At 34.9% G+C, this 21607-nt stretch overlaps 1 protein-coding gene across 1 annotated transcript; it reads left to right on the top strand.

Moving 5' to 3' along the window:
* The first annotated feature begins 17818 nt into the window (after positions 1-17818).
* On the top strand, positions 17819-20155 carry LOC143597354 (glucan endo-1,3-beta-glucosidase 6-like). Its single transcript, XM_077075873.1, has 2 exons — positions 17819-18194; positions 18859-20155. The coding sequence occupies exons 1-2, from the start codon at positions 17860-17862 to the stop codon at positions 19970-19972; spliced, it is 1449 nt and encodes a 482-aa protein (XP_076931988.1). The 5' UTR covers positions 17819-17859; the 3' UTR covers positions 19973-20155.
* The last annotated feature ends 1452 nt before the right edge of the window (positions 20156-21607 follow it).

Raw genomic sequence — 21607 nt, 5'->3', positions numbered from 1 at the left:
TGAAGGTTTTTGGAGGGTGATTACATTAGAGGTCAAGGAGCTTTCGTTCAATCAATCAAGGAAGTAGTCTTAAGGGTTTTATCGCTCTACTTTCTTCATTCTTATTTATTATGATTTTCTTTTGTTTCCTTTGTTTGGATTTGTTTTTAATAATGATTCTAGGCTATACTTCATATCTACCTAGGTTTGATGAACATGTTTGATGCTTGATTCTTGCTTTGGACTATTGTTTTGATTATGGTTTTGTTGATTTAATAGTAAAGACTTGATTTTTCTTTCATGATGCATATGAGTATTTGTTATCTTTATTGATTATTAACTATTGCTTCACATAGATCTTTTATCTCTTGATTGTGTTCTTTAGATATTAGGGTTTATGTTTAATCATTACTTGGTGTTTTGATTATTGTGATTGAATAGGCCTATTAGATCATAAAAGCTTGTTGATGGTTGGTTAGGGTTATAATGCTCTGCTAAATTCCAATAGCTGTAAGGTGAGGAGTTGTTCATGTGTCTTGGTCAATTGCATGCTAGGATAGATTAGTGACAATATTCTTGCTTATTGTGTTGATCCTTGTTCATGATGTCGTGTTTAGCTTATCAAGTTATCTAGGGTTTAGTGTTTCGTAAGATTGCTTGCCTAAGATACAATTAATTAACCATATTTGATAACTGTAAGGAAATCAATATAACTAATTGCTTAATAATCTAATTATTATTCTTTGGGATTTCGTTTGATTTGGTCAAGGGTCTTTTAGGGTTTGTTAGATGAATACGTTTAGAAATCAGTTTCCATATCATGTTAGTTGTCCATTGCTTGATGATTGTTGATACATGGGATTCTTACCTAGGTAGATTCCTTCTCTTATTGGTTTCAATCTTGTGTTTGATTGCTTGTTTCTCGTTTACTTGTTTATTTAATTTCTTAGTTTAATATTAGTTTAAAAAACCCCCTTAAAACATTAATAATAATAAATAGTCGTGTCGTAAGTCGAATTTAATTAGTTAATTTACGTAATTTATAGAGTCCTGTGGGTTCGATATTCCGGACTTACTTAGCTTTAGTACAATTGATCGGTTCACTTGCCGATGTTTTGTGTAGTTGAGTCTTAAGTCTAGTTTTTATTACTTGTTTAATTTAGTTAATATTTAATTGACTGTTTTCACCACATCATCTACCAAAATTTAATTTTTCACCAACCATTCTTTTAAAACTATACAACCATTTTAAATCCATCTTATATAACCATCTTCACCTTATCAAACATTTTTACTTTTTTATCACACAAGATCCTCATTTTAAAAAAATATTTTGTTAGCATCGTCATTTACTCGGCTTGTAGGCTAAACCTTACCAACCTATTAAATATTTAGTCGGCTTCTATCTTTTTATCTCTTAGCCGTCTTGTGACATTTGTCAAATTCGGGTCTCGATTGTATTCGTATTTGTTTTATGTTGTAAACCGACACGTTTTGTAAACCGAAAATGATGAGATATAAAATATTGGATTTTTATGTTACCAAATCAGTCCCATTTGTTCAATTTGAAAAACCCATTTTACGGATTCGAAAACGGCTTTAATACGATCAAAATACATTAAAAACGAACTTCCGGACGCATAACGAACCACAAAAAATGAGCTGGGACAACCCGCCGCTCCACGCGGACAGGGGCAAGGGTGAGTTCGCGCGGCGCCCAGTGAGGTCTGCAGCATGTTATGGATTTTCCTTGTTGTTTTGTGCTTTGCTTGTTTGTTTAACCGATCTATTTTCATGCAAACATAAAAGAGAACCTTGAAATGAAGACTTGACCCTTACCCTATATATACACACTCATCTCCTTCATTTTTACACTTGCTCTCACTCCAAATTCTCTCTCAATTCTTCATAGATTCAAGGTTGTTATTTATGTGTTCTTGAATGTTTGACTTCCAAAAGTCAAACTGAGTTTAATCTTTCATTCTAGTTAGTTCATATGGTTTTATTTATACTTGATTATGGTGGTAAAACATATATAATATAATACCCCTTGTTACCTTTGGTAGTTACTTCTCCGATCCCGGTCGGTGAGGTTTCGGACCTTGTAAGGCAAGGCTTCATGGAGGACTTCGTGTCCTTGATATATATATATATATATATATATATATATATATATATATATATATATATATAACTTGTTTGTACATATTAATCTTCCTTAACTTCTGCTCATTTTAATTTGTTGTCATATTTACAAGTTCTATGGTTATGGGTTCTAAAAGTCTATATTTCGGTTTAACCGTAAACAGCTCAAGACCGTAAAACGAACTTTTGTTTAAAGACTTTGTTGTTAACTTTTTGGTTGTAAAACTTAAGTATTTTCATTTGTACATTATTATACAAGATCTTTGATACTTGGTCATGTGGAAACCATCTATGAACTTGTTATGAAATGGAAACCGAACCAAACCGAACTTTTGTTTAAAGACTTGTTGTTACCTTTTTGGTTGTAAAACTTAAGTATTTTCATTTGTACATTATGATACAAGTTCCTGGTTATTTGGTCATGTGGAAACCATCTATGAACTTGTTGTGATATGGAAACCGAACCAATCCGATTTTACTCGCTTAAGACACACAAGTGTGTTTTTAGCTATCAAGACTTGTATATTTCTTAAAAAATAGTTTTCAAACTGATTTTAATTATTTTCTTAAGTACTTGGAAATGTTGGATCCAACTTGATCTCATAACATAGTTTGGACCGACAAAACCGAACACTCGCTTAACGTGCGTTGCTAGTTCTAGAACAATAGAACTACATACTTGGTTAAGTCTTATTAAGTTTTATTGAGTTATCTCATGACATTCATTATTTTGGAAAGTTGACTTTGGGTTTGACCAATTATCAAAACCCGAACACTCATTAAAGACCCGTTTTAGTATCTTTATCCCAAAGGAACTTGCACTTTTGCATTTTTCCCACCTTATTACTTAACATAGGTTAAGTAAATATTAAGGTTAGATACTTTAACCCGGTTTCGAGCAAAAGTTACATTTTTAAAGGGTTCTTATTATAAATTCTTAAATAGTGACATTTTAAACCTTGAACTTTAATTGTTTACTTTTCGCAATAATTATTTTATTTAAAGATCTTCAAGACAGTCTTTCTAAATCCAAGACGTCTTTCCTTTTAGGCATTATTCGTTAAACTCGTCGTTCCGGCAAATCACCACATTATCATCTTTCAAGTTTATTACTTAAACGTGAGTACTTTCATACCCCGTTTTCCATCTTTCGTTTTGGGGTGACATTTCATACTTATTCAACTAAATGCTTCAACCCACAAACGTTATTGTACACTTTACTTAAATAATTGCTCGATTTGGTGTTCTATGATTATATGCCTATGTGTTTATCGCTTTTGGTTGGTGGAACTATAAAATCCTAGTCTATTTGGCATCCCCTTATAGCAAGGTGTCGTTAACGTAATGCAATTAACGATAACTATAAAATCCTAGACTATTTGGCATCCCCTTATAGCAAGGTGTCGCTAACGTAATTCTATTAGCGATTTTATCTATTTATCCAAGTTATTGCTTTTATTTATTGTTTCGTATACAAGTTCTGTGGCTTTTCTTACTATATAATTATATGCTCAAACTTATGAATTGCTCACCAACCTTTGTGTACAAACTTTATTTTACGAAATGTTACAGGTTTGCATCTAGGTTGATTGTGGAGTTGAAGAAAACGACATCAAGACCTTTAGGATATTAGAAAAAATGAACTATATTTGATTTCCTATATTTTGTTGTGACTACCTTATGAATATTGTTATGTGACATTTTTGATGTTGTGAAATGAAATGAGTTTATTAAATATTGTCGCTTTAAATAGTATCATGCGCTTATGGGCAATCGTTACACCTCTACATGTTCCGCCGCCTTTGGTCGGGGTGTGACACGTCTTGTTAGCCTGTATAATTTTAGCCCCAAAATTATATATTTTTACCTTCTCAATTAATTATTTAGCCGGTTTCTATTATTTTTTCTCTTAGCCGTCAATTTTTTTCTCCAAGGCGGCATGTTTTAGCCATAAGAAATAAATACATTTACCTACCCAAATTTAATATTTCACCAACCATTCTTATAAAACTATACAACCAACTTCACTCCATCTTATAAAACCATATTCACCCCATCAAACATTTTTACTTTCTCATCACACAAGATCTTTATTTTTTAAAAATTATGTTTGTTAGCGTCGTCGTTTACTCGGCTTGTAGGCTAAAGCTTTACTTAGCCATCTTTTTTTTAGTCATCTAATTTTGGCCACCAAAATTTAAAATATTACTATCTGGACATTTAGAATACAGCTGATAATAATCGGCAGAAATATTTTAATCAATAGGGATTTCTTCATTTCGAAAAAAAAGTATTTGGCTAGACGAACCACTCGAAATAAGTATCTTTGACAAACCAACAGAAACACGTTTCTGGTTTGGGCTAGATGAACCATTGAACAACAAACAACTTAAACATTTCAAAGATATTTTTAGACGTTTTCGAAGAAAAACTTTACATCCAAGTATTTCACTAAATCGATTGGATCAGTAAGTAGACATCTTATAGGATAATCTTGTAATATTTTGAAGATCACACTTTTTTGAAATTAAAGAAATTAAATAATCATAAGTAGTATTTGTACTTATCTGTGAAACACGTTTCATGCAATCCAAAATGAAACGACGGCGGCTAAAAGAAAAAAAGACGGCTAAGTGAAGCTTTAGCCTACAAGCCGAGTAAACGACGACGCTAACAAACATATTTATTGAAAATGAGGATCTTGTGTGATAAGAAAGTAAAAAAGTATGATAGGGTGAAGATGATTTTATAAGATGGAGTGAAGATGGTTGTATAGTTTTATAAAAATGGTTGATGAAAAATTAAATTTTGGTAGGTAAATGTATTTATTTCTGATGGCTAAAACATACCACCTAGGAGTAAAAAAATTGACGGCTAAGAGAAAAAACTAATAGAAACCGGCTAAATAATTAATTGAGTAGGTAAAAATATTTAATTTTGAGGGCTAAATTTACACAGGCTAACAACACGGCTAAGAGATAAAAAAAATATTAGCAGACTAAATTTATAATAGGGTTGGTAAGGTTGGTAAATATTCAATTTTGGCGGCTAAAATTAGACGGCAAAATGAAAAAAAAGAAGACGGCTAACTAAAGCTTTAGCCTACAAGCCGAATTGGAGTCGGCTAAGAAAGAATATTTGGAGCCGGCTAAGTAAATATACACATATCCCGAAGCCGGCTAAGAGTCAAAGATGTCATCTAAAAAGCCATAGATATAGGCTAAGTTTAGCCGCATTTGACACGTGTCGAATTTTTATAGGCTAAAGGTAGGTCCCGTTTACTTTTCATAAAATTTCGTGTCCATAAAGTGACGGCTAAGGCTTAGATGATTTAGACGTCTTCGCTAGCGTGTCACTTGTTTATTGGTCAAAACTTAATGATTGGAGAGATGTAGGCTAAAATGGACATGTCTATTTTAGAAAAATTGGGTCAAAGTTGTTTATTTTGGTAATTTGCTCCAATAAAGAGGGTGAGGTGTGGGGGGGGGGGCACATCTTCTCTCTCTCTCTCTCACACACACACACACATACATATATATGTATATGATGGGGCAACAAAGTGACGATATATCATAGTGGGGCGTTATGGAAAGGGCTTTGAAGCCCCATTTTTTACATGGTGATGGCGTGGAGGGGAAATGTCGCCCCTCCGTAAAGGATAGCCTAAGAATGACGTGTTTATGTAGGTATTTTTCATCATCATACACAACTTTTATATGAGAAAATGACCAAAATAGTCATTTTAACCAAGTGATTTTCAAGAATAGTCCTCACTTCCACAAAATCCCCAAAATACCACCTAAACCATAGTCGACGACGTTTTTTGTGACAGTCGCCGAGACCTGACGAAAATCGTGGCCGCCAGAATCCGCCGTTAGAGTTGCCGGAAAGCAAAACAGTGGCTGAAATCTTCCTTGCTTTGGGTCAGAGTAATTCACCATTTCAACCGATACATCTTTGTAGCTTTAAATCGGACTATCAGGGTCATGTCCCTTGATAATGAGCTTATTCTTCCCATTCCCATTTTGAACCACGACCCTATAAGGCACCCTCATCTCGTCTCTACTTAACCCCCTTTCTATCATGATTATACCAATGAACACTTAATTAAAAAAAAAAAAAAAAAGAACCGTCGAAAATGTCAACGACTTTCATCGGAGGTCTGGCTCTTCCGTCGATTGGCGCGATATTACTCGTCCACGAGTTTCGTCGGGTGGTAGAGCTGAATCGTCGGCGATTGTCTAAATAAACGCCGTCGACGACGGTTTAGATAGCTATTTTGAGGAGTTTGTAAAAGTGATGGCTATTCTTATAAAACACTTGGTCAAAGTAGCTATTTTGTTTATTTCTCCTTTTTATATTGTACTTCATATTATTTTAATTTAATGTTAATATAGGGGAGTTCTTCTTGATAGTTTATGCCTTTAAATAATTAATACTGATACATAATTTTTTATGTTAGTATGAAAAAGGACTTTGATCTAGTAACATCAAGATTAACCATGTTAATGAGCTCGGTATAACTGTTACCTGTTAGGGTTCATGGGTACTAAGCACTCTCACTTTTTAACTTATGTATACTTTTAATATGTACGCGATTTTCATAAACAAAATGCATAACAATGTTGTCATATTATTTACATTTTACGTTTTATACTTATAAACACATCAGTATATTCGATTTGACATGGGTAAGCGAGTTTTGGTAATCAAGCGGATATCATTTAATATCATATGTGTCTCAAACCTGTACATTTTTATTAAAACTAATCTCGCACACGGTCTCATATTCAAATACCTACCCATCCAAGATGTTCAGTTTTTTTCTTTAGTCGGGAACATGTACATGTTCTTTCGCCTTCCATAATAATATCTTAATATGTATAAACAAAACATTTAATAGCTATTTGGTTGTTCCCCGCCTCCTCTCAAACCAACTAGTACAAAATAAACTTTAGACGTGGTTGAGTTTTCTTTTTTGACGCGGTTGACACCCAAAATCGCATTTAAAAAGGTTTGATAATACAAAAAAAACTACATGGTAAAAAAACGCGTCAAAAGCTATAAAAGTGCGTCAAATGATATAGAGCTCATTTTTAGCCACGTTTTTGGTAAAACCGCATCTAAAGCTATAGGTTTTAATTATACACTTGTAAAACATGTTAGACCTGCGATGCCCGAGCCAGAACCGTTTAGTGGTATTCTCAGAACCTTATTGTAAATAACTGGATCTGATCAAGAGTTCGGGTCTCGTTGGTCGCACGGGTCTTACTCGGTTTATGCTCACTCCTAATTACACGAATTTCTACTAACATTTTTTAATTTAAAATTCCTTGAAATTTCCGTGTTTAAAACTCAAAATTATGGATAGACTTTTAATAATTAAAATTAAAATGTATAAATTTTGGATATACATTTCAAATTTAATACAAATCATGAATCTTAAAGTTTGGTGCTTTATTATGTGGAAAGATCTTTTAGAAAAAGATATACATTTGATTTCAAAAAAATAGACCACTTACGTATTCCTTCTAAATTTTCTGTTGTTCATCTGTGTTTTTAAGAATAAAAAAAATAAAATAATAATAATATGTGAAATATAGAGGCGGGTTGTTCCAAAAAAAATTAAATAAAGAGGCGCTAAACATATTCACTCCAACTTCCAAAACCCTAACTAAAGGCGGGCTCGGGTTTTCGGAGTTGCATTCGTGTCCGCGGGATGTGCGGGCACGCATGAGTTCGAAGGATTTCTAGTACAGAAACCCAAATTTGCATCACCCCCTGCGCGCGCGTAGAACTTGTGGTAAAACATGTCACAAAGAATTCAAATGGGTGTAAGGGCTCTACCTTATAAACCATTCATTATTTGTTCCCAAACCGATGTGGGACAAACATTTACCACTTCCACCACTTCCTTCATTCACACACTTAAAACTTCCAACAATCCCCCACATGAATGAAGGTCGAAACAACAACATTATTCCGATTAGATTTCAGCAGTTGAATCTTGCATACAATAGGTAGGTGTTATCCTTTGAACCTTTGCTTATGAAGCATACTTAGCCCACTGGCTCTGAATAGACAGTGATGTCTTTGAACTCGTCTGCCGTTTGTGTAGACGACAATACACTTCACACAAGACTCTCCCTGACAAAGTCAAGTCCTCATAGTTATGTTCGTTATGGTCATGAACATGCGCCTGGTTCTGCAAGAGCTATTAAGTATTGTGCCCAACAACACCCTTCGAAGCAACCCCACTTCTCTCTCACATAGGTGATTCACCATGTATGACTACCTTGGTCGAATCATTAAAAGCCATATGCTTAGCCTCACACTTGTCACTTTTAGGAATGGATTAGGAAGGTTACCTTGCCACGTGGTAAACTCCCTCTTAAAATTGTAGGGTTATCCCCCCCCCCCCCAGAGTGACCACACTAATTCATACAAGTATGTTTTCCTATTGAACTCAACTCTTGGGATCTTCAGTCTGTTGAGTTTGGTTTCCTTCGCATGAACTTTAATTTTTCAAGGGCTTCAGTCCCATTCCCATGGACGACTTCTGAACTAATTCTGTACTTAGGCATTTTGTTAGCAGATCCGCAATATTATCCTTTGACTTCACGTAGTCAACCGTGATAATTCCAGTAGATATTAGTTGTCGTACCGTATTATGTCTACGTCTAATATGTCTATTCTTACCATTATACATTGTGCTATGAGCTCTGCCAATTGCCGATTGGCTATCACAATGTATACAGATGGCCGATGCCGGCTTAGGCCATCTTGGTATATCCTCAACAAATTGGTGTAACCATTCTGCCTCTTCGCCCGCTTTATCTAGGGCGATGAATTCTGATTCCATCGTGGATCTAGCTATAACCGTTTGTTTAGACGATTTCCACGATATAGCAGCACCTCCAAGTGTGAATACATACCCACTTGTTGCTCTGGAATCATTCGTGTCAGATATCCAATTTGCATCACAATGTCCTTCGACAACTGCAGGATATCTGTTATAATGTAACCCGTATTCTCTAGTGTATCTTAGGTACCGAAGCAACCGAATCACACAGTTCCAATGACTTGAACTTGGGTTGCTTGTGTATCTACTTAGCTTGCTCATAGCATATGCTAAGTCGGGTCTAGTGCAACTCATAAGATACATCAAACTGCAAATAATTCTTGAGTATTCCAACTGGTTAACGGGTTCACCTCTATTCTTAGCTAGATGTTGACTTGTGTCAATGGGAGTTTTAGCTACACTAGAGTCATTTTCATTAAACTTCTCAAGAATTTTCTCACGTAATGGGATTGACTTAAAACAAGTCCATCTTGGGTTCGTGTGATTTTAACTCCCAAAATCACATCCGCAAAACCCATGTCCTTCATGTCAAATCTTGCTTTTAGCATGTTCTTTGTGGACGTTATGATTTTGTCATCACTTCCAGCAATGAGCATATCAACTACGTATAAACACAAAATGACATATCCATCGGATGTGTCCTTCACGTATACACATTTGTCACATTCATTGATTTTGAACCCAGCATCAAGCATGACATGATCAAACTTTTGGTGGCATTGTTTAGGAGCTTGTTTCAATCCATACAAGGATTTCACAAGTTTAAATACTTTCTTTTCTTGCCCACAGGCTATGAAGCCTTCATGTTGTTCCATGTAAATCTCGTCCTCTAGATTTCCATTCAAGAAAGCCGTTTTTACATCCATTTGGTGAACCTCCAAGTTTCTAATAGCGGCAATGGCAAGCACCAACGTTATAGATGTTATTCGTGTAACCGGCGAATATGTATCAAAGTAATCTAAACCTTCTCGTTGTTTATATCCTTTGATCACCAACCTTGCCTTATACTTATCGATGGTGCCATCAGGTTTCATCTTCTTCTTGAAGATCCATCGATATCCTAGTGGTTTACACCCTTGAGGAAATCCACTAGTTCCCACGTATGATTTTGTAAGATAGAATCTATCTCACATTTGATGGTCTCCCTCCACTGAGGTCCTTCAGCGGAGTTCACCGCTTGTTGATACGTTTGAGGTTCCTCTTCTACCATGTAGGTAAGGAAATTAGGGCCGAAGGATTTTTCAGTCCTTTGCCGTTTACTTTTTCTGATTTCAACCTCCTCTGTCTCAAATTGTTCCCGAGGTTCATCTCCAGTACTCTCGTTTTGAATACTTTCCTCAACCGGTCTAGAATAGCTCGGTTTTCCTTTATCCAAACATGGGAACTTATATTCAAACCATGATGAATCCTTTGCTTCTATTATGGTGCCATTGTTTATTCCGGGATTCTTGGAATCATGCACAAGAAATCGATATGCACCACCGGGAAGGGTATATCCTATAAACACACAATCCACGGTTTTGGGTCCTATTAGTAGGCGTTTTGGTGGAGTCACCACTACCTTGTCTAGGCACCCCCACACTCGCAAGTATTTATATGGTGGTTTAATTCTCGTCTGTTAGTGCATTTTGTGACCGTTGCTATGCAATTCCGACTAGTTGGGTGAAGTTGTGGAGGGAGCCAACTTCACGTGTTGGTGAAGTTAATACAAATTCACGTGTTGGTGAAGTTAGAACAACTTCACGTGTTAGTGAAGTTAATACAACTTCACGTGTTGGTGAACTTAGGAACAACTTCACCTGTTGGTGAAGTTAGCGGAGATGAAGTGGTGAAGTTAGAACAACTTCACCATAGGCGAAGTTAGGACAACTTCTCCTACATGCCCAAGCCCAAGCCCGCGAAGTTGGTTTATCTATATATATGTGTGTCATGTTTAGGGTTTTGTATCCAGAAAAAGTGAGTATTTGTGTAGCTGTCATTGTTTAGAGAGAAAGTAATAGAGAGTGCCGTGGGTAGACCTGAGGTAGAGCTCACATCGGGTCGGCCGTGTTTTTGTTTTGTTAGGTATGTAACGCGGTTTGAATATTATATAAAGGATCTGCAGATTCGTTTATCCCATTCGTGTATTTGTTTGTGTGTAATCGTGTTCTTCGTCTCCTACACCATAAACGAGTCTAGGAGGATTCCGCACTCATAGACTTCGTGCGGATCTCGTATCGATCACCATCGGCCCGGGGACTTACAAGTGGTATCAGAGTCTTAGGCTCTTATGCTATGGTTCGAGATCTGCGTTTTGGTGTTTCTGGCCCGTTTCTGATCGATTTTTGGTCAGAACAGCCGTTTTGGCGAAGTTGTCGCTAAAATTTTAGGGTTTTAGCGAAGTTGACTTTTATGGCGAAGTTGAATTTTTGGCGAAGTTAACTTTTTGGTGAAGTTGACTTTTTGGCGAAGTTGACTTTTTGGCGAAGTTAAAAAAAAAAAAAAATTGATTGGAGTTTTCGTCTGTATAGCCAGGTGTACACGATTATTGTGAGACCGAAAATGTTGTTCCAACAAAGAGAGACAATTTGTATCTCTTGGTCTTACGTATGAACAAATACGGGTCAACTATGGATACGTAGTTGAAGTTGCGAATGGGATATTGATTGAAACTCGATATTGACACATATTTGGTTATTTGGGTGTTTATGGGCCAAGAAATAAGTGTTGTTCGAGGTTGACCAACTGAATAAAGTCAAATTTTGTTCGGGTTTTCGTCGTTACTGGATCGCGGACAGAGCACTGGTAATTGAAGATGCTTCGGCTTTATTGGGAAACCCGTTATATATTTATGGTCATGTGTGTTAGATTCTGTCAAGGGGGTTTGGTGATGAAACTGATCACTTGCTGTTGAGTAGTTGAAGATTGAATCTTATTTTACAAACCGATTATGGTTGAGACGACATATTAGGTACCGGGATTGTCACGAACAAAGATCTCGATCGAAGTAATCTGGAGGCGCTTACACTGAAGGGGAGATTTGATATGGAAGACATAAGGTGATTGGTAGATTTGTAAAGCTTCATGACAGATTCAGACACTGCTGGTTGATTGAGTCCTACCAGAAGAAGAACACAGAAGAGCAACGGAAGAGGGGGAGTCTGTTGGTGCATGGTTTGTAATAGATAATCTTTTGTGTTTGTTAGAATTGAGAGCAACGGTCAAGGGGGAGTCTGTTGGTGCATTTTGTGACCGTTGCTATGCAATTCCGACTAGTTGAGTGAAGTTGTGGAGGGAGCCAACTTCACGTATTGGTGAAGTTAATACAACTTCACGTGTTGGTGAAGTTAGAACAACTTCACGTGTTGGTGAAGTTAATACAACTTCACGTGTTGGTGAACTTAGGAACAACTTCACCTGTTGGTGAAGTTAGCGGAGATGAAGTGGTGAGTTAGAACAACTTCACCATAGGCGAAGTTAGGACAACTTCGCCTACATGCCCAAGCCCGCGAAGTTGGTTTATCTATATATATGTGTGTCATGTTTAGGGTTTTGTATCCAGAAAAAGTGAGAGTATTTGTGTAGCTGTCATTGTTTAGAGAGAAAGTAATAGAGAGTGTCGTGGGCAGACCCGAGGTAGAGCTCACCTCGGGTCGGCCGTGTTTTTGTTTTGTTCGGTATGTAACGCGGTTTGAATATTATATAAAGGATCTGCAGATTCGTTTATCCCATTCGTGTATTTGTTTGTGTGTAATCGTGTTCTTCGTCTCCTACACCATAAACGAGTCTAGGAGGATTTCGCACTCCTAGACTTCGTGCGGATCTCGTATCGATCACCATCGGCCCGGGGACTTACATCGTCCATAACTCATATGGAGTTAGATCTTTCTTCTTATTCGGTATCATGTTTAAGACAATGGACTGGATTCCTTCTCACCCTTCTTATATTTATTCTCTTTGTATTTTAACTTTACCCTAGTTTTTAGACATAGTAATTTATATTAATGTTTCACATTTAAGAAACTATATCCTGAAAATATCCTTTACTTAAATTGTTGAGTTATGGTTTGTCTTTACCTTTCAATTTAATATTTTATAATTATTAATCTTTAGTATACAAAATTAATAACCTATTGTTCACGGGTAATTCTAGCGTAACAAAACATGAATTCAGGCTCAAACTAGTATTAATATAATTATACAACCCACCGACCGCTCTCAATCTAACATGAGAAAGGTAAATTACGTGTTCTTAGAATAAATCAGGTGATGTCAGGGTTCGGTGTCCACCACCCAAAATCAAAACAAAGAGTGCTCGAATATTCCTGCAGTGTGTAGGTCAGGTGATATTGGTTAATAAGATAGATTAACGTGAGATTTTGTTAACCGGTTGATTTCACTTAAACGTTTTACCAAGATTTGATAATTTGATTAACCATATAATACATTTGAGCAAACACGAAAAGCAAACTGATATTGAGATAAGGAAAACATGAAAAAGAACAAAAGCAAACTGATGCAAAGTATAGTTTCTCATGATAAAAAGCTAATTTCCTTGCATACAAAGTTAGATGCGAAGAACATAAACATTATGCCATTTTCAATTATTCATGAAGAAAACATAAGCAAGCACATTGGCTATCATAATGGTTGAGTTTATTTGATGTTTGCCTTGGTTTGCGGATCATTTAGATTGAGAAACAATCGTCTAGGTTAGAAGTAGAAACAATAGCCGATGGTTCAATGATTATAACCTTTTTTTAAGAACGATGGCTTTCTTTAATTGTTTTTAGGCTATCGCAATATTTAATTTGGAGAGCTCCGTTGTCTTACTCTGGTCAGACTATGTTGTTTTAATCGAGCCCACACTTACTTTCAGAGTTTGGCTTGGGCATTCCGTCGGGAACGCGTACCGTCGACAAGAACTCTCTAGCGTAACATACGATGGGACGAAAACACAAGTGAGTTTGGGATCCGAACTGACAACCTCGCAAGGCCTAGCTCAAATCCTTCATTATCAATATCCACAAAAAATGACAGTGATTTAAGTGATTATACTAAGGGGTGTAACTCATTTTTTATAAAATAAAATAAAAGCTTTAAATATATATATGAAAAGAAACAAAATCAGATGTCTAAGGGTTACTAGGCCCTCTTGACCCTCTTATGTTCGGCTCTCGCTTGTGTATTGACTAGAACAATAGTTACAACCATACAAATTTATGCGTGTCAGTTCAGTTTATGGGTATGAAAACAGCTATAACCGAAACCAGACACACGTACATTTCGTTTTCAAAATCGAACAGTTCGTTTTTGGTTTGATTCGTTCGTCTCTGTTTTCTTTTCCGATTCAGTTGATCTGTTTTCGCTAACCCTAGCTCGACTAGCTATTTCATTCTCCTTAGTCATGATATTTTAAATTTTCCTTTAATAATATTCTCAAATACAAAATAGCATTATTAAAATATCAATAATATAGTATCCAACTACTAAAAATATAAGAAAATAAATTAATAACCAACGAATTATTTTATTGTAATCGATTAAAATATTAATCTTGATTAATCATACTTTTCTGTATGGGTAAAGTTAAAATACAAAGGGAGATAAAAATGAGAAGTGTGAGGAAGATTTGTGGTCGCACAAAACATCTCTCAACAAAAAACTCAAAACAATAATAATAATTAAAATGATAATTCAAAATATAAATAAAAAACAAAAAAATTAAAAAACCAAAATGTTTCCCCCGTCATTCTCGATAAAAAAACTGACACAATGAAGAAAACGAATCAAAAAAGACACAGTAGATCACAAAATTTAACACAATGTCGAACAAAATATAACATAATGTTGAGTAATATAACACATATCAAGAAAAAAAGACACAATGTCAAGGGGAAAAAACATAATTAGTGACGAAAATAAACACAAAACACAATGATAAATAAAAAGACACAATGATGTTTTTTTCTCAACATTGTGCCTTTTACGAGTTTTTTTATTTTCTTAGAATGAGGAAGACGGTGAAAACATTTTTGCGTTTTTTACATTTTTGAGTTTTTTATTAAATTTTGAGCTATGTTTTTTTGAAAGGCTTTTTTGTTGCTAGAAATCATTCTCATCTTTCTCATTTTTTTCCCCCCTTTATAGAATAACTTGACCCTTTCTATATTATTTAATATACTAGCTTTAGAACTCATGTGATACATGAAATACTTAAAAGAAATACAATTAAGCAATAAAAATTAAATGGTTTTATAAGTTTGAATTATATATTTTTAATTGTAATATTCATACGAATACGTGGTGTACTTTCACACATTTTTTTCATAATCACAAAAAAGATGCACATAGTGATTTTAAAAGTTGTAATTATATCTTTTTAATAAAATAAAAAATTCTAATAAAAGATGATAAGATGTTTCATTAAGAATGACATTTAAAAAACATTATCAATAAAATTAGCATGAATGAAACTTACTTTTGTATTACAATTTTAAAGGAGATGGTTGCAAACATCATGGATCTATTAAGGTTAAATGAATATATGAGAATAAAATTGTTATTCATTCATAATTTCTTCATATCTTTATCATCTTAGACCTATATATATCGGTCATTGAATTTTACCACATTTATCTTCTACACTAAAAAATGTATATAAATTGATTTACTTAAAAAAGGTAGATCTTATTTCATTAAATATAAAAATATTTTGATCATATTGACATAAATACATGTATATTTTTTCATATAGTTTTGGTAATTAATTATTTGATTATAGAATGGATTGATATTTTTAATTGCACTAACATAAATATAATTTTCATTAACAATAGAGATAGTTTGAGCGAATAATTTAGGTTATGAATGAATTTTACGTGACATGACACATGTGTTTATAGTTATTTTATTTTATTAGAGAATTGTCAAGGAACTATGTACGGGTGACTTAATGAAAAAAAGCCACCTCTAGCTGGCCGAACCCAGTCGTACGGAGTCCTTAAGTGCCTCTAAATTATCTCAAGTTCTGGGAAAAACCCACTCGCCTGAAGGCACACTAACGGTAAAACGTAGGCATCCTCATGATCGAACTGGAGATCACAAAGCGTAGTTACCGAATTCGCAAGGACAGCCGCGAATTACGAATTGGATCGCGATGAACCCAATCGAAATTCACTACGTTCCAATTGGTTTCGGTACGACGTACCGATGGAACGAATTCGGTGTTCCAGTTGAACAATGTCGGTGTTATACTTTAACGAGTTCGGTGCTCTAATTGAACAAATTCGGTGATAGTGGTTCAGTTTCTACCGTAAAAGAGGAAGAGAATGGCGAGGAAGATTAAAGAAAATGAGAGTGACATTAATCTATACATTAAAAAATGGATTTATCCCCTCTCACAAAGTCACTATTTATTTTACTATTCATTTTTAATATTTTATAGTTATAACCATTAATTCACTAATTATAAATCTATAAATAAAAATAATAGTATTTATTTCTTTTATTATAATATTTTTGCCAACCATTAAAATATATAACAAATTATAGTTTCAAATGTTAAACATGGGAAAATGTCGGCTTTACATATTTTATTTGTTGGTTAAACTGTTTTCTTAAACTTTGCTACATATTTTACAATGGCTGAAACTTTTTTCATAATTTAAAATTATCCCATCTCGCATGGTTTTATATTCGCGTTTCAACGTTTGATATCTAGCTTGCTATTAAAATATTTCTCTTTAGATTACTAATTTATGTTTATGAATTTGTGTTTGTACTGCTAATACGAACCGAATTTGTGTTGGTTCACAGCTGTAACATGTCGTTCTTTTTGGTTCCACATATGATAATTTGTTGTATTTTGGCACTGACGGGTTTATTTCTTTTGTTTAGTTTTGATGCCATAACTTGATACAGACTGACTTCACATCGACTTGCAGCGAGTTTATGCAGCGAGTTTATGCAGCGTTTTTACTTATGTTTTTGTTCGATCTAACAGCCTGTCGCGAAGCGCGGGTTCTTAAATTCTAGTGTTTTGTTAATTTAGAGTTTAAAAGGTTTAGAAAATTTAATATTTAACTCTCTACTATTTCACTATTTATATTTAGTCTCTAAAGTTTATAAATTTTACAAAAAAAACTATTAAAAATGTAAAATTGGTTTGTGTATATTTACAATATACCCCCTCAATTCTCACTAATTTACATATGATCCTTAAATTTATATGCTTATGCATAGAAATTATTAAATTAACATTATATATATATATGTATATAAATAACTAGTTTCTTTTTTACTTGGGTAGATCGAACTGAATTGCATGGTATGCCGTACCTGAATAATCCTACCCCTTCCGTACCGAATAAGTTACCCTTAGCAAATCGCGTACCCATACTGAAGCGTACCACGAATTAGGTAACTACGTCATAAAGATACCGGTTTTTATTCATTGAGCCACACATGCCCTCACAAAATGTTGTTTACGAGAATCGAGCCTGATTCTTCATTAAAGAACCCAGTCTTCCTATCACTACATCATTGTAAAAAATATTTATATATTTTTATTATCAATCATAAAACATAATATAAAACAAAACTTAAAAAATTTATTTATTTTATTATATGCAATGACATATTAAAATTTAAAATACACATAGGAAACAAGGAAAGAAAAGAATCCTTTCCATGCCAATAATAATACTAAACCTTTCAACTTCTCATTTTTCGCTTCCTCTGGAATTCTCTTTTCAATTCCCACCAATAATCATCACATCTTTGATCACCATCTTCAATTCCACTCCCTGATCTTTGATTTCAAGTTTCTTGAATTTCACCTTTATTTTTAAGAAAAACCAAACAAACCCACATCACCCTTTAAAGATTCTCACATGGGTTTGTTTCAGTTATCAATAATAATCTTGATTCCATTCTTGTGTTTGGTTGAATCAGTGGGTGGAATAGGAGCTAACTGGGGTACACAGTCATCACACCCTCTGCCACCAGAAACAGTGGTGAGGCTGTTGACTGATAATGGAATACAAAAGGTGAAGCTTTTTGATGCTGATTATGGGACTTTAAGGGCTCTGGGTAAGTCTGGAATTGAAGTTATGGTTGGGATTCCTAATGATATGCTGGCTACTATGGCTGCCAGTATGAAAGCTGCTGAAAAATGGGTGTCTAAGAATGTTTCTGACCATGTTAATAATTTTAATGTTAATATCAGGTTAGTAATTGTTTCAAATTCTGTGTTATTATTATTATTATTTGCTGGTTGATTCTGGTTTTTTACTGTTTAAATAAGGGGTAAAGTTACTGTTGGATTCATGGTTTTAAAGTTATAGTTGGTTAAGGTTAGGGTTTTTTTCTAAATTATTTTGTGTTTTATTTGAATAATTTGTATTATTGTGAGTATGATTAGACTTGAACTGTTCCATTAATCATAGTCAAATTCAGGATCATATTCATAAGTTTATTGTCATAATTGTAATTTTGATCATGAACATGATTAGAACACAGTCATAATCATAGTTGTAATCAATTAGTCTTGACTTAGCTATCTAGCCTTAGTCAGTTTAAATAAACTGTCACTTGAAGCGTCAAACTTTGGACGAGATTGATGAGTATATTTGAAATATTAGCGGTTTAGCTCAATACTTGAAACAGGGAGAAAATGTTGTTTGACTTGAGTCACTTGACATTTAGTCAAACAGTTGACTTTATGCCGTTGACATGTTTAAACTGCTTTTAAGCACGTTAAACGGTTTGGTTTTAGGTTTAACGCTTGTCTTAACATATAAATAGTTTAACTGAACACGAAATGCTAAATTACCAAGTTACCCTTTTTCGTTCAATATTGGTATAACATATGGCATTTGGTTTTGTTACAGCATTGTTGCAGTCGGGAACGAACCGTTTTTATCAACATACAATGGTACGTTTCTCAAAACCACATTCCCAGCTCTGCAAAACATCCAAGCAGCCCTTATAAAAGCTGGACTCGCAGCAAAAGTCAAAGTCACGGTCCCACAAAACGCTGACGTGTACGAGAGCTCAAGCGGGGTCCCCTCTGGTGGTGACTTCCGAGCTGATATTCACGATTTCATGATCCAAATAACAAAGTTCTTAAATGATAACGGGTCCCCGTTCACAGTCAACATATACCCATTTATAAGCCTTTACACAGACCCTAATTTCCCGGTCGAGTACGCGTTCTTTGATGGGAACGCGACTCCGGTCATTGACGGTGGGACCACCTACACGAACATGTTCGAGGCAAACTATGATACGCTTGTGTGGGCCCTACAGAAAAACGGCTTCCAAAATATGGGAATTATAGTTGGGGAGATTGGTTGGCCGAGTGACGGTGACCGCAATGCGAATAACCAATACGCGCAACGGTTCATGCAAGGGTTCATGACACATATAGGTGGGAACAAAGGGACCCCAATGCGAACGGGCCCTGTTGACGCGTACTTGTTTAGTTTAATCGATGAGGACGATAAAAGCATCCAACCCGGAAACTTTGAACGACATTGGGGTGTGTTTTATTACGACGGGCAACCGAAGTACTCGTTAAACCTTGGGACAACGAATTCCGGGGCTTTGATTCCAGCTCGTGGTGTGAAGTATTTACAAAGAAAATGGTGTGTGATGAAGGACTCGGCTAAGTTGGATGGCCCATCAATCGCGCAGTCGGTTAGCTACGCGTGTGCACTCGGGGATTGCACGAGTCTCGGGTACGGGACTTCGTGTGGGGACTTGGATGCGCGTGGGAATATTTCTTATGCGTTTAATAGTTATTATCAAAAGAATGATCAAGCGGATGAAGCGTGTAAGTTCCCTAATGTGTCGATGGTCACAAAAGAGGACCCGTCTACTAAGACGTGTCAGTTTGAGATCATGATCGAGCCGTATTTTGGTGGTGTGGGGCGGTTAGTTGGGTCGGTGACGAGGTTGGTTGCGGGTTTGGGTTTAAGTTTGTATTTGGTTTTGGTTATGTAAGTTATTATAACTTCATTTTGGTCAATGTTTGGTGGATGGTTAAAATTTTGGAAATATGGAGGAAGTTCGGTGGTGGTAGAATGTGGTAGATTTGTAATATTGAGAATGTAAAAGTTGGGGGTTGGTGTTGAACTTTGGTGATATTTGTCATGAGGTTAATATTTGTCATAAGGTTATTTGATAGATGTTTCAAGTTAGAAATGACAAAAGATTTGCTAGTTTATGAATGATAAATGCTTCCATAATTTTGGTAGCTTAAAATCATACAAGTGAGATGTGACATATTGCTGTCAAAAGCTGTGTACATTTTAGTAATGGCATTAAAGTTTTTGATGTATGTGGTCACATATCACCATCAAAAGCTTGCTTATGTGGAACATGTGACATTAAAGTCTTGAATATAGGTGTTCTAGATGAAATCTTCATTTGTTTCAAAACTGAAGTACTTAACTACGAACAAGAGATTAATAGTTAGTGCACCTTTTTTATCAAGTGCCACAACGTACACGAATCTTTTCGTTTTGCCTAATCTTGTAGGGTCGCAGTTTAGAGGTGTAATAGATTTACGTTTGCAGAATATGAACCGAAGAGGGAAGACGATTTTTTGGACCAACTTCATGAGTCACAAACTCGCAATTGAAAACAATAGAATCAAATGAAGAATGAGAAAAGACAAGGTCAAACCCCGAGCTCTATGATTGTTTTGATTTTTGTATTAGTTATAGAATTGTAGTACTGGTTATGTATTGCATTAGGTGCTTTGGCTCTGAAACGACCATGTTAAAATCTTTAGAATTTCAACGATCAACAAAAGTATCGTAGTAATGATTAGTGGATTGAAACAAATTACATGTAATTTGATCGATTAGTGGTTTGTAACAAGTTACATGTAATTTGATCTACACGAAACATAACAACTGATTCACAAGTATAACAATAAACAAACCATACATAAGTTCAAATTATTTGCATCATGAACCACATTAACATCATAAACCTTTTGTGTGGTACTCAACCGTATTGTGGGTCTAAAGCGAAATCAAATTCTAATGCCTTAAAATTTTTTACTAAAACATTAAGCAAGATCTCTGAAAATTAAGACATGGGCTTTAATAAATTTTGTACTAAACAAAGAAGTAAGGAAACATGAATATGTCAGCAACAAAGTTGGAAACAACCAACAACAAAGTATAAGTATAAAGAACATCCCATTGTGACCTTTGTAGTAGTATTCAAATAACATAATTGTGTGTGTAATTAAAAGGCTACCAATACATAATGTATTTAATTAACTTCCATTAAACAATAAGTTAGCAAGTAGAACATAAAGAAAGAACATAAAAACATAAGTGATACTATGTCTGGAATAAAAATCACATTAAAACATTAGAATCAGAGAGTTTCATGAAACATGCAACTAACATAAAAACCTACAAATATAATTATAGAGGGCCTTGTTTGAACATTTTTCTTCACTAGTGTCCAATAGATTCTTGATTTTGTTTTATTTCAATATGTAAATGATTAAACAAAAGTCAAGACTCAAGACTACTCAACATGCCCACTCTCAGCCCAAGTTAAAGTCAAATAACCTCTCATACTAAGAAAACTATAACAGAAATTGGAATTACCATC

Source organism: Bidens hawaiensis, unplaced genomic scaffold (assembly GCF_021521415.1).
Source record: "Bidens hawaiensis isolate Kalapana, Puna unplaced genomic scaffold, B.hawaiensis_p1.1 tig00048156_1, whole genome shotgun sequence".
NCBI classification, from domain to species: domain Eukaryota; kingdom Viridiplantae; phylum Streptophyta; class Magnoliopsida; order Asterales; family Asteraceae; genus Bidens; species Bidens hawaiensis.
This window is presented reverse-complemented; position numbering and strand designations above follow the sequence as displayed.

Coding starts and splice junctions, on each gene's coding strand:
- LOC143597354 (XM_077075873.1), top strand. CDS start 17,860: ATGGGTTTGTTTCAGTTATCAATAATAATCTTGATTCCATTCTTGTGT. Junction 18,195..18,858: donor AATTTTAATGTTAATATCAG/GTTAGTAATTGT, acceptor GTTTTGTTACAG/CATTGTTGCAGTCGGGAACG.